This window comes from Notothenia coriiceps, unplaced genomic scaffold (assembly GCF_000735185.1).
Source record: "Notothenia coriiceps isolate Sejong01 unplaced genomic scaffold, NC01 NC01_scaffold00003521, whole genome shotgun sequence".
Taxonomy (NCBI): Eukaryota; Metazoa; Chordata; class Actinopteri; order Perciformes; family Nototheniidae; genus Notothenia; species Notothenia coriiceps.
This window is the reverse complement of record NW_011336222.1, coordinates 491,115-504,161: the sequence shown is the minus strand read 5'-3', so window position 1 is coordinate 504,161 and position 13,047 is coordinate 491,115. Positions and strand designations below refer to the sequence as shown.

Here is a 13,047-nt window from a genome sequence, read left to right as displayed (position 1 = left end):
ACCAGCTCCCTTATGCCTCAAGTTATTACATCTGCAGTGCAGAGAGCCATTTTATGTCTGCACATACACATTTAGACTGACACCAAAATACACACACTATAGAGCAATGTTTTCCCTCCCCCATAAAATGGCCCCAGCAGAGGACCATATTGATGCTGGGTGATTTCATAGATTGAGTGTTTATTGGCACAGGGTAACACTGCAGGGAAATATTCTCTTAGATTGGTGTGTGTGTGTGTGTGTGTGTGTGTGTGTGTGTGTGTGTGTGTGTGTGTGTGTGTGTGTGTGTGTGTGTGTGTGTGTGTGTGTGTGTGTGTGTGTGTGTGTGTGTGTGTGTGTGTGTGTGTGTGTGTGTGTGTGTGTGTGTGTGTGTGTGTGTGTGTGTGTCTTGTACCGCACTGCCCTTTATCCAGGGCGCCCGCTCCCTGACCTTTGTGTATTGCTAAGGTCTACGGTATGCAGGCCGACGAATTTGGCACAAACAAAAGTATCAAGAGACCCCTGGTTACCTTATACACACAGACACGCACAGCCAAACATCGGTATAAATAACCTGCCCGCTGCTGGCCTGTTGACAGTCAAAGCCTGATGGATTAAAGAGCTGCCGCTAGTTTTGTTTAAAGTTTTTATATTTATACACAGAATATGGTAGTTTCCTTTCTTAGATTGACAGCTGTATTACATTTGCTAAGACAGTCCAGTCTCTTAAGAGGGGGAGTGGGTCAACTTATCGCTGCCTCGGCCTGACACATGTTGTGAATCTAACAACACAATAGGATCTATTTCTGTAAATGCACTAGGGTTATCTCAGTACTTACCCTGAGCTATTTCTCGTTCCCTTTCCCTCCCTCCCTCTCTTTATCTAACACTCTAACCCACTTGCTCAAAATCATGGCGGACAGTAACAGCCGGGTCACTGTTAAGAGGAAAGAGAAGAAGGTAGAAAACAAAGCCAAGGATGAGAAGGACAAAGAAAAGGAGAAGGGGAAGGGGAAGGAGAAAGTGGTGAAAAAGCCGGACAAACCTGTGAAACCAGTGAAAACTGTGAAAAAGGAAGAGACGACTCCTGAGCAGCCCAAGGCGGAGGAAGAGAAAACGAATGGGGAAAGTGAAGGTGCAACGGGAGCTGGCGCTGAGGCAAACGTCAATGAAGAAAATGGAGAGTATCAGCCCATAGAACTGCCACCATTTGAGATTGTCACAGGGTGAGTCAAATGAACACAACAAGAGTTCGGAGTCAGTCTCACATGTTTACACAACTGTTATTCTCTTTAAAACATCCACGTGTTTTAGTAGTTTTGATGTTTTTTTGTAAGGCATATTGTATCAAATGTATGTTCTATTGTTGATTTCAATGAGGAAGGAAAATAATGACTTGCACATACCATACTCACTAACCCAGCACAAGAATAGGGATGAGTCACAGCAGACACAGAAGCAGGCCCCTGATATACCATCCGCCTAGCATCTGTTCCCCCCTCTCTGTCCTTTGAGTATTAACTGTTTGATAAATAAGAGATCTATCTGTGAAACCAATCCGGCTATTCATAAACAGCATAACAATAGATTAATAAAGAAAGAAAGTAGGGGTAATTTATTGTTCTGCTGAATCATGCACATCTTCAGGTCATGGGAGGATGTGATAGCCAAAACATATTTATAGAAAGATCAGTTTACTCAGCGGTAGCCTCATTAATATTCAAATCACTGTGTCACCATTTCAGGGACTACCATCACTCTTTTTGTGGCTTGGATTGCTGACAAATTCAACACAAAATGAGAGACTCATGCTCTGCTTTAGGAGATTAAGTGAATGCCACTGTCATGCACCACAATTAAAGGTGACGGATACCTTTGAAAGCTGATATTTACGTGCTATTTTCTTTTGACTCATTCAACATTCATGCCCTAAAAAGCCCCAATAATCAGAATAAGTGTATTCGTCCAACAGAGGGGAAATTGACATTGTTACAGCAGAAGTGAAGAGCCAAAAATAGGAAAATATGAATTAAGAGGCATTCATAGAAATATTAAAGATAAAAATGGAATTGACACATATTACAATTTACAAAAATACACATCCAGGTGGACAACAACAAGTACCAGTACCAGTATTTATAAAAAATAAAATAAAAAGAAGAGTAAAAGTAGTGTGATAGCAGCTAGGTAACAGAAGTGAAAGTAAAGACATCTAGTGCTGCTTTTTATGAATTGTTTGGTTTGGTATTCTCTGTAAACAAAACTGTTCCTCTCCACCAGGGAACAGATGAGCCCCTTCTACTTCAAGTTTCAGTTCAGGAACGTTGAATACTCCTCGGGGAGGAACAAGACCCTGCTGTGTTTCAGAGTGGATACACCAGGAGGCAGCACAGAGCCTCTGAGAGGTTATATGGAGGATGAACATGCCACAGCGCATGCTGAAGAGGCCTTCTTTCAACAGGTAATGATGCTCTTGTGTTGCTGTAGTATCATAAAACACAGTTGGAACCCCCTGGGATATTTGATTATAATCTTACATTTGGAAAATGTACTCCTGTGTTAAAGGTCACCTATCGTGCAACATCCACTTCACTTTCATGTCTTTTACTCATTAGCATGTGTCCCCTGTAAAGAGATTCTGAACGTTTCAGGGAAAAAGATTCGCTCACTTTTTGATTTTTTTGATGTCATAACGATTTTTTGGCTTGTGTAACCATTAGCCAATAACCGACCAAGGACCCCACACACACACACCTTATCACCTGAATCTCCTCCTAGAGCACCATTGTGTTCTTTTTGACCAAATATCTCTCAGAGGGGCGTGGGGAGTGGCTCCTTATTTTCATCTAAAGTAACAGACAGAGAATCAGAACTTTTGACACAGGGCTGAAACAGAGGGGATTATGGGATGCTACAATAATCTCTTTGGTATTTGGAGCCAAACACTTCAGAGACATGTTTTGTATATATCTGAGATCTATAATATATTGATGAAAAGCAGTATAATAGGGGACCTTTAATGTTTTTTGTCCTTGCTTTTCAAAATCGTCAACCTTTTTTCTTTTCAGGTGCTCCCTGACCCTTCCCAAGAGTATGATGTCACATGGTATGTATCATCCAGTCCTTGTGTGGCTTGTACAGCTAAATTGGCCATCGTACTCCAGCAACGTAAGAAAGTCCATCTCAGCATGTTCATCTCCCGTCTCTTTGAGTGGGAAGAGCCGGAGATAGTGGAAGGGCTCCGAGCTCTGGCTAGTACCGGCTGCAAACTGAGGATGATGAAGCCGTCTGACTTTGTACATCTCTGGGAAACGTATGTGGAGAAGGAGGAAGAGATCTTTGAACCCTGGGCGGATTGTCAGGAGAACTATGAATATTATGTGGAGAAACTGGCCGATATCCTCAAGTAGATGTGAGTTAGTAGGGATCTTGTATGTTTACACATGGCCCATTTGCTACTTTTGAGTAAAATAATATCCTTACTGATTTATTTCCCTTGTGTCTTTCATTACAGGTGCACATGATGACATCACCACTGAGTCACACTTGGACTTGCTAAACCCACACTGGTTGAATGTGGGTTTTTTGCAGTTATATCAGATTTCTTTGTTTGAAAGAACACTCACACTCACACTTGTATTTTTTATTTTGATTATTTCATAGGAAGACAACATTGCACACTTTAGATAAAAAAATAACACTCATTGCTGTAAGCTTTGGAGAAGACTAACTTACATTCACGTACCTAGTCATAGTATACAGTCTATTTTTAACACAAAGTTACATTATTATGCCTTAGTATGACATCCACGTTAGAAAGATCTTTAATGATTTATTTAAGTTCTCATTGAAATCAACTACATAAAGCTGTGTGGGCTGCAGAAATAATAATACAATCATTTAAATAGGCAAACAAGTTCATAGAGTACGTCTCATCTGAAGCAATTTGCACACATTTTCCTTTACAAAGACCAATTTATGAGAAAAGGTGTGTCTGACATGTCTATTATGCATCAGGCCACAGATGTTAGAATTGAAAACGTACTTAATTCTCCTTCAGTTAACACATATTTACAGTGAATTGAATAATTGTCAGCAGTTAAACATACACATTATGATTGATGCTTATTACATAAATAATTTTTTTTTTTGTATTCCCTTTAACTGTTTAATGATGTGAAATAAAATGTGTAAAATTCTAACGGTATTGTGCAACCAAAGAATTTTCTGTGCAGAAAAAATGTGTACACATCTCTATGGCAATGCCAGCCAGTATATTGGTCCAGGATTCATTATTATGCTGAAGGACCCCCACTCATCGGCAAGATAGGTGGGGGTCCGGTTGTGGAGGGCTTTGTATGTGAGCAGGAGGTTTCTGTACTCAATCCGGTGTTGTATGTTGAGTTATTGTTTAAAGGAAACCAGCCCACCATTGTTTTCTGTTGTACCGCTGCTCTCAATCGTCACGGCTAGAAAGACATGAAGGTATGAGGACATTTTAGTTATAAAGAAAGAAGGTCAGTGGGCCCAGCACCTGTCATCAGAATCAAGTTTATTGCCAGGTACGTTTACACATACAAGGAATTTGCTTTGGTATCTGGTGGTTGTGAACATAAACAATAAAAAAAAAGAAGTTGCAAATTAGGTAATAAAAAAATAAAAACATATATATAAGGATAATAAAAAACAAGTATCAGAGGGATAATATTTAAATTAGAAAAGTGTAATTTGGAAACTTCCTTACCTTGATCCTCGTGTGAGGTTATTGGTAATGGTGTCTCACTGCAGGCTGTTCCATTCTCTTCCCCTTCTGCAAGTCAGATTGTTTAAAAATAAATAAAACACATAATATGTCAATTAGGGATAAAACCTAGAGAACTTTCAAAACACTTGCATAGTAATACAGCTTAACTCATCTGTAGTTTTCTTACCCTTAGGTGAAGAATTCAGTTCCGCATCAGTGATGTACTGAACCATTGGACAGGGTGCATCTGCAGTAGGGAGGAAGGAACTTTCAAAATAACAAAGGCTAAAGGCAAACCTTGATAGTCAGATTCTAACTTGAAACTGTCGGTAGGCAGTTTAAAAAAATGAATCACTGGTGGGGCTCTGTCTGCAGCAAATGCAGGAACAGCAACCAAAATCACAAACCCACGAGAGATGCTGCCAACATACCATCACGCTCCTTAAGCTGAGCCATGGTGAGAAACAGCTCTGTTTCTTCTGGCTTGTCGTCACCATCATCTACGTGGTAAAAACAAAAGAAGATCACCTTCTTGTCACTAATGTTTGTTCATTTAAGATGACATGAAGCGGTCACATTTATACTTGTAATAACACTCAGCAGAAACAAGATGCAAAAACAACCTTTACATTAATTCCTTTTTAGTCTGTTTTGGGTCTCAATGATCTCCTGAGGGAAATATCTGACTCTTTAACTGGTAATTGCAAATATAAATTCAACGTGTTACTATGATAATATTGAATAAGGCTTTTTAATCATTTCAATTTTGACAATCCATGCACCTAAAGAGTTTTCAAAACTAAATAAAAACCTGGTTTCCGGAAGACTCTGAGGAAAATGCATCCAAGGAGGACAGCGATGATGCCAAAGAAGATAAGGCCAGAGATGGAGAGAAGCACCCTCCTCTTCAAAACTGCAGATAAAAAATGTAAAACAGAATGAAAGGGGGACAGAACATTTGCAAAGTAAAAATTACATTTATTCCGACCTCAGTTATACTCACGTAGGTTCTTGGTTGTGAAAGATTCACTGAATTTTGAATAAGATGGTCTACCACTGCGAATTCCCTGGCAGGTGTACAGGCTCTGCTCCGTGTTATTCTGGGGTGTGACTGTGTGCTTCTCAGAGATCAGATGATTGATTTGACGTCCCTCTTTGAACCTGTGAGAAGGTGCGAATCCACAACGTGAATGACTTTCGTAAACATTCCTCCAAAGCATTACTGTAACTAGTTATGTTTGTATGTCTAGTACCATGTGTAGTTCCATAGGTCCTGGCTTTTTGGCATCTCACATTGGAGCGCCAAGCTGTCAGTGGAGAAGACTTCCGACCAGCCAGTTAACAGGATTATATTAGCCTTTGGGCGCTCTGTAGAAATACAATCAAAACTGTTCTGAACCAATTTCACACATTCAAAGGAGCGTTAGAAGGAAGCCTGTGACCTAAGATTTTCATTGTCATAAATACACTGTAGCTATGCACACATTAAAAGCCTTGAAACGTGAACATGAACGTACCCTTAACCTCGAGTCCCACAGCCTGGCTCCGGTCCGAGTGGAAGGCTGTATTTGTTCCTCTTTTAACTTGGCATTGATATGATGTGTTTGTTGTCACAACAGAGCTGATGTTGTGATTGTATTCAGAGAGAGGACGGCCATCTTTGTGCCACAGGTACTCCCATCCAGAAGACACATTAACGTGACAGCTAAAGGTGACTGCATCTCCGGTATACATCACATTGTGTTTGGGATTCTGCATCAGTGTGACTCTGGGTTTTGTATCTGTGGAAAAAATTTGAAAGAAGGCCAAAGTATAGTTTGTGGACATTTTTGAAGAAAATAAGTCATAGGATAGTAAGTTAAAAAAAAGGTCATAGGATATGAAGTTATTTTGTGGACATATAGTATGTCCACAAAATATGAAAAACAGGCATGGTGTAGTTTGTTGATTTAAAAAAAGTCATATGTTTTTGAAAAATAGGTTTTTAGTATACAGTAGTATGTCAAAAAGATTGTTAAGAAATCCTACTATGTCGAACAAAGAAAAAAAGTCATAGTGTTGTATCTTGAAAAAAGGTCATATAAAGTATGTCGAACATTTTTTAAAGAAAAGTCATATTTAGTATGTCGAAAAATTTGAAAGCGTAATATAAAGACTAATATAGTATTTTTGAAATAAAGTCCTAATATAGTATGTTGTAAAAAAAAGAACCATACCATAGTAAAGTAAGTCGAAATAAAAAAAAAAGAAGTCTTAGTATGTCGAAAAACATTTGAAAAAAATGTCATTGTATAATATGTTGAAAAAAGGTCATAGTATAATATTGATTGAAATGGTAATATTAATGTATGTTGAAAAAACATGTAAATCGAAATGTAAAAAAAAAATCTGTTAAAGTACTGTATCAAAAAATAAATTCTCACCATAAACCTCCAGTGTTGTCTCAGAGCTGGAGTTGCTGCTGACCGAGCGGCTCTTGAGTTGTGCCGAGCAGCTGTACTGTCCACGCTGAGAGGCTGAAGCAGAACTGATGGAGAGATTAGCTGCATCGGAGTCAAAAGACAGAGCATCATCTTTCGTGACCAGCTGTCCGTCTCTGAACCATGTGTATGTCCAGTTGGAGGAGCCGTCCATCCCACAGCTCAACTTCACACCTTCAGTGGGGAACACATCCAGCCACGGTGTGATCCGCTTCAAAGATGGGACAGGGATTTCTAAAGAGAGAGGGAGAGACAAGAGAGGCATAAACATCTATACTCTAATTGTATGTAATTACGTATAATTTGACCATACAGTAAACCATAAGAATGTACAAGCAAAAGCCGTAAATGACTCTTAAATAAAAGAGGAGGTTAAGTCTTAAGCTTTATGTCAAACCTCTTAAAAATATTAAGATGTTCATAAGAGTTCCTTTTTCAATGGTGCTGTAACGCCCTGTAACTTATGATTAAGTCACACCCATTTATTACTCATGAACCACTTGTTCAGGTCATTGCACTCAGCAGATTGTGAGGTTCTGTGTGGAAAACATGCTCTTGTGGATGCATTACAATACAACAATACAGCAATTGTAGATTCCTGCTGGTTTAAAATAGATCCTCATTGAATTTGTCTCATGACCCCAATACCAAGTATTACCTTTAAAGACTGAAGGAAAGAAGGAAAGACCCTGTAGATCAAATATCTATATCTAATGACAGATGATCAACTCTACAATGTGGCAAGAAAACCTAAGAATCTTGGTAATGTTGTCAAACCAACCACGATATTCCACAATGCACACAGTTTGGAATAAAACAACTGTAAAAAGCACTGATTAAATCAAGTATTACCAATACAAGGAACATATCCCATAAGTTGCTAAACAAAAAAGCCTTAAAATATAACAGAGATCAGTTGATAGTTGATATGCTCTAAACATTGATACGTTTAAAATGCATAGGAGGCATATGTGAACTGCTAAAAGGAGTAACTCCTCTACAACCTTCTTTTCTTTTTAGGTTATATTCTTCTGTTACTGTTTGTTCAGAGACACACCTCTGAACTATCCATTCTGCACCATGGTATACCACAACATCCTGTTTCAACAGAAAATACATAAAATAACGGAAGCAAGAAGCTCTTGAAATGCTGTTTTGCTTATTTGAAAAGCAGCCTGGAGGTTTTTAAGCCAGTAATGACAGCATTTCAGACATTTATATCAAACAATTGCACATCCTCTTACACACATTGCTTTGAATAAGATGACTATTTTTACCTACCAAGTACATCTTGTTGCATTTTGTCACTGAACTCTGTTTGGGTTGTATCACCTCTGTAGGCCATGCACCAGTATTGGTTAGAAAGACTGAGAGGGATGCTGATGGTTTCCCCGGTAGTGGTTTTTACTCCATTTCTGTACCATTGATACTCCCAGCCAGAGGACACAATAACTTTGCAGGTGAAGTTCACTGTTTCTCCAACATACATCGGGTTAAGAGTAGGAACCTTGCTCACGGTTGGTTTTGGTGTGTTTCCTAAAAGAGAAAGGAATCACAGCACATCTTATTACTGCTACACAGTACCACAAAACCTGATAAATGACATGTATGCATTAACATTTGATCACAAAGAGAAGTTACATGTTAATGTTGTTACATTAGTCATTCTGAACACGCAGACTAAAACAGGGGGGATGCAATATAAGACATCATAATACATCGATAGGGAAACAGCTAACCTTTGTTCAAATGCAACACAATCCACAAACCTGACAACTTTCAGTTAATCACTGCTTTATGTCAAGAAATAACACCTCAGCTATTACAGTTTTTTTGTGGATTAGTCAATCACACTTGTTTTAACAAACAAAATATAGCATGTTAGATAAGCAGGTTTTGTTACCTTTTGGGCAGAGCAGGGCTATATCTTTAGCGTGCAGACATGACATGCATGCTGAAAAGGTTATGATCTCAAATCGGGTGTAATATAGTTGAGGGTGTAATATAGTTTATATTAATGCTACACAGAGGTATGAAGGCTTACCATAAACTCTCAGATCAGCCGTGTTGCTGAATTCAAAGATGACTTTCCTGGATTCGAGTTCAGCTTTGCAAGAGTAGTTTCCTTGATAGGCTTGAGTGACCGAGGTGATATTGAGAGAGGAGTCCATTATTTCCACGTTTAGATCCTCCTCAAAGTGAACCTCCTTTTCATTTCTGTACCAGGTGATCATCCAGTCATCGCTTTCCACTTCACAGCTAAACTCCACCGTCTCATTTTCAAACACATCCATCCAGGGACTCAGCAGCTTTAGAAACGGTTTGGGTGGGTCTGAAATTAAAGTTAAAACTTAATTCAAGTGATTTACTGCATTATAAAAGAAAAGGAGACAGGAACATGGAAATGTTGAGTGCATCAGTTATTTGTTGTTATGATGATAGTAATAGTCATGTGTTTAAATTCCCATGTATGTAGAAATGAATGTTTCCTTATTGTTGGTGAAGTGAGTTCAAATGTAAACAACTTACCAGAGACCTGTAGAGTTGTTGCTTCACTCACTTCTGTGAAGAATGGGCTTTTGCCTCTTTTGGCTTTGCAGTGGTACTGTCCACTTTTAGAATGATTTATGTCAACTCGAAAATTAGGATCAGAAGTTTGGATTTCTGTGTTATTATGGTACCAAAGATATCTCCACCCAGAGGACGCATCAACCTTGCATGTGAAGGTGACAGACTCTCCGGGGAACATCGTGTTAAACTTTGAACTCCGGGTCAAAGTGGGTTTGGGGGGGTTTGCTAATAAGAAAAGAAAAATAAATACAATTAAAATAATTTCTTGCCCTTTCGTTTAAATATTGGTGAAGGAATATAATGAAACTTACGATAAACTTTGAGTTGGACTGGTGCACTAGTTTCCGTGGTAACATCTGGCCTTGTTTTGTGATGACCTTTACACGAATAACTTCCAGAATATGTTGTTGTGGTTGCAGTGATCATGAGCTTTGATCCCGATGCAGTCACATTTGGATCTATATCTTGTAGTTTCTCTGCATTTCTGTACCAGGTGAAGGTCCAGTCAGAGCTGCTATTGACATTACAATCAAACTCCACTTTCTCAGAAGGGAACACGTCCAACCAGGATGACAGACGCGCCACAGTCGGTACAGGACGCTCTGGAAACGTGTTAAATATATGATTGATTATAATCATTCAACTAGAGACACAACCCATTGGCATATCCATCCATGAACTACATAATAGAAAGTAAATACAATTGATGCCATGTTTTAAAAACAAGTTATTAAATAAAAGACATTTCTTTACAGACTGCAGTTTAACGTATTTGAGACCACTTTCTTAACAATATAAGTAAAGTAGAATTGTAATTATATAACATATTATTTCAGTAGCAGTTTAGCCGTTTTTGTTTTGCAGATTTAAAGGCCGGTTTCTTATAAAAGACAGAGAAACCGATTGTGGTGTTCTGTCAGTTAGATGCAAACCACTACAGATGGAAAACATGACATAAGTGCTAAAACCTTTGTCAACGCCCTCGATGATTTCACAGGTGTTATCTGCTGTATCACAGTTAAAAAGATTTACTGTCAAAGAAATATAGTTTCAATGTAATTTGTTTTGGTTTTTTAGCTCTGCTTTCTCATGATTCTTTGTCTCTAGATATTATTATCCAAAATCAATGCAAGTACATATATTGATTATGTGTATTTTACAAAATGTTATGGTGACCAGTCAGGAAGTCATATCCTCATTCAATCTACAGGATGAACATACTTACCATTTTAGATATACCTTTAGAGCATAACTGAGTTTAAAGTCTCACCGTAGGGAGTTGTGGTTGGAATGGTCATATCAACTTCTCTGATAGAGGAGGGGGTGGCTGCAGGATGATAGGAGAGGACAACAGAATGAAGATCAAATCAGACAGCATTTATGCTCTACTCTCTCTCTCTTACTAAATAATGAAATCAACGGAAAGTTTAGGTCATAGATGAAATGCATTGGTCCTGCAAGAAACTGCCATCAAGATAGACTCTTAAACTAAATTAAATTAAAAATCATATCATTTTAACACTACCATTAACATTTTAATGTTATACTACACAAAAGAGGGGCAAGAAAAAATAACAAGAACCCCTTAAAGTAAAATGCAAGTTATACAACATAAACTGCTATCTCAGAGTTAAAATACCACTGGGATATTTGATATATATCAGCATATACATTATCCATATCATATCATATCAAGAGCAGGACATGAGCGGGAAGACAATGTCAACTTAAAAACACAGATCTGTAGAAAACTGAAATACAAACTTGCCCTGGCAGCTGTGTAATTGTAGGAAGTGCTAGACTTGTGACAACTAAGTAGGCCTACTTCATGTTCCTCATGGTAACTTTCATCGAGTTTGACTTTCTAAAGATTACTTGTGTCTACTGCAGTGAGGCAACATGAACATTTAATAACAGGTATTTATCACCTGTACCTTTCCCTGGCAGCTGTGTAATTGTAGGAAGTGCTAGGCTTGTGACAACTAAGTACTTCATGTTCCTCATGGTAACTTTCATCGAGTTTGACTTCCTGAAGATTGCTTATGTCTACTGCAGTACAGGCAACCTGAACATTTAATAACAGGTTAATTGGTTTACAGTTCAATTCAACAAAATGTTTGTTTAAACTCTTCCTTACCATCCTCAGGAGCCTGAGCTGCACAAACAGCAGTGAAACCTTTAAAAACAAATTAAGATTCTTGTTCAGTGTGAATCACATGTTAAGAACATGTACATATTCTTAGTATAATTAGATAAAACACAAAAAATAAGTCTGATATTCTTAAAAAACTTACATATGACACTTAAAACCTTGAACAGCCACATTTTCCACCGAGTTGCACATGTAGAGGCTGTGCTGCTGGGTTGAGTCATTTCAGTGCCGTGCAGTAAAGGAAATGCAGTGCACAGATATGGGCGTATGCGACAACTTCGTTTCTAAACGTACCTCAGGAAAGCAGCTTTCCTGTCTCTGACATCCGCTTTTTTTTTGTAAAAGAAACAGGAAATGTGTGGGTCAACCACACTCAGATGTTTGTTTGCTCGATATGAATTTTAATAGCCGATTTATGCTGAAAAGGGACAAGGAGGGTTTTTCGAGAAATTAAACAAAGTTCAAGACCCATTGTGTTGACAAGATCAATTGTGTTGTATAGCCTACCAAAAAGAGTGTTTATTTGTCTAAGAAAGTCAAGATTATGTAAACATATTTATTGCAAAAGTAACATTGTTAAGAAAATAAAAAGAATGGTTTGATTCAAGTCAAGATATAATCATTATTTAGTTTAGCTGCTTAGACAGAATAGAATGCTGAACTAAAACCATATCTTCTTCTGAAGTTGCTTTTTATTTTAGTGCAGCTCAAGGATAGATATTTTTGCACCTTGTAGGTGTGATATGATTTTGGGAACACGAGAGGAAGCTACAGGTTTTTTTTTCACTTCTGAAAAGCCAGCCTATTAACCGCAAACAGAGACTTCAGCTCAAAGTCAGTTTCTAGACATGCAAATAGGATGAACGTAATGCTGAAGACCATAACTATATATATACTGTATATATATATATATATATATATATATATATATATATATATATGGTATGTAATTTAAAATTTAAAGTCATTTAAATGTGTTTATGATTCAGCATAAAAGTAAGTGCTGAAGTTTCAATGCGCTTTGTGGTAAAGTATAACTTCCTGTTAGGCTGAGATGCGTGTCAAGATTAAACACCTCACTGTTCCTGCTTTGTTTTTGAATCACCATAAGGTGTCAGTAT

At 38.0% G+C, this 13,047-nt stretch overlaps 2 protein-coding genes across 2 annotated transcripts; one reads left to right on the top strand and one right to left on the bottom strand.

The window, feature by feature from the left end:
* Positions 1–583: 583 nt before the first annotated feature.
* apobec2b (apolipoprotein B mRNA editing enzyme, catalytic polypeptide-like 2b) lies at positions 584–4,349 on the top strand. The gene is made up of 4 exons (XM_010766681.1): positions 584–1,205; positions 2,260–2,440; positions 3,048–3,391; positions 3,494–4,349. Exons 1-3 carry the CDS (start codon positions 892–894, stop codon positions 3,387–3,389), a joined length of 837 nt encoding a protein of 278 aa, XP_010764983.1. The 5' UTR covers positions 584–891; the 3' UTR covers positions 3,390–3,391; positions 3,494–4,349.
* Positions 3,821–12,151, bottom strand: LOC104941564 (CEA cell adhesion molecule 5). Its single transcript, XM_010766682.1, has 16 exons — positions 12,069–12,151; positions 11,912–11,950; positions 11,045–11,101; positions 10,086–10,376; positions 9,733–9,999; positions 9,248–9,535; positions 8,485–8,739; positions 7,147–7,437; positions 6,241–6,504; positions 5,977–6,091; positions 5,727–5,884; positions 5,535–5,636; positions 5,155–5,223; positions 4,911–4,970; positions 4,724–4,789; positions 3,821–4,448 (listed from the first exon to the last, which is right to left on the bottom strand). The coding sequence occupies exons 1-16, from the start codon at positions 12,145–12,147 to the stop codon at positions 4,384–4,386; spliced, it is 2,466 nt and encodes an 821-aa protein (XP_010764984.1). The 5' UTR covers positions 12,148–12,151; the 3' UTR covers positions 3,821–4,383.
* Between the last annotated feature and the right edge of the window lie 896 nt (positions 12,152–13,047).

Coding starts and splice junctions, on each gene's coding strand:
- apobec2b (XM_010766681.1), top strand. CDS start 892: ATGGCGGACAGTAACAGCCGGGTCACTGTTAAGAGGAAAGAGAAGAAG. Junction 1,206..2,259: donor CCATTTGAGATTGTCACAGG/GTGAGTCAAATG, acceptor CCTCTCCACCAG/GGAACAGATGAGCCCCTTCT. Junction 2,441..3,047: donor AAGAGGCCTTCTTTCAACAG/GTAATGATGCTC, acceptor TTTTCTTTTCAG/GTGCTCCCTGACCCTTCCCA.
- LOC104941564 (XM_010766682.1), bottom strand. CDS start 12,147: ATGACTCAACCCAGCAGCACAGCCTCTACATGTGCAACTCGGTGGAAA. Junction 4,971..5,154: donor TCAGCTTAAGGAGCGTGATG/GTATGTTGGCAG, acceptor TCCCTACTGCAG/ATGCACCCTGTCCAATGGTT. Junction 4,449..4,723: donor AACCTCACACGAGGATCAAG/GTAAGGAAGTTT, acceptor ATGTCTTTCTAG/CCGTGACGATTGAGAGCAGC.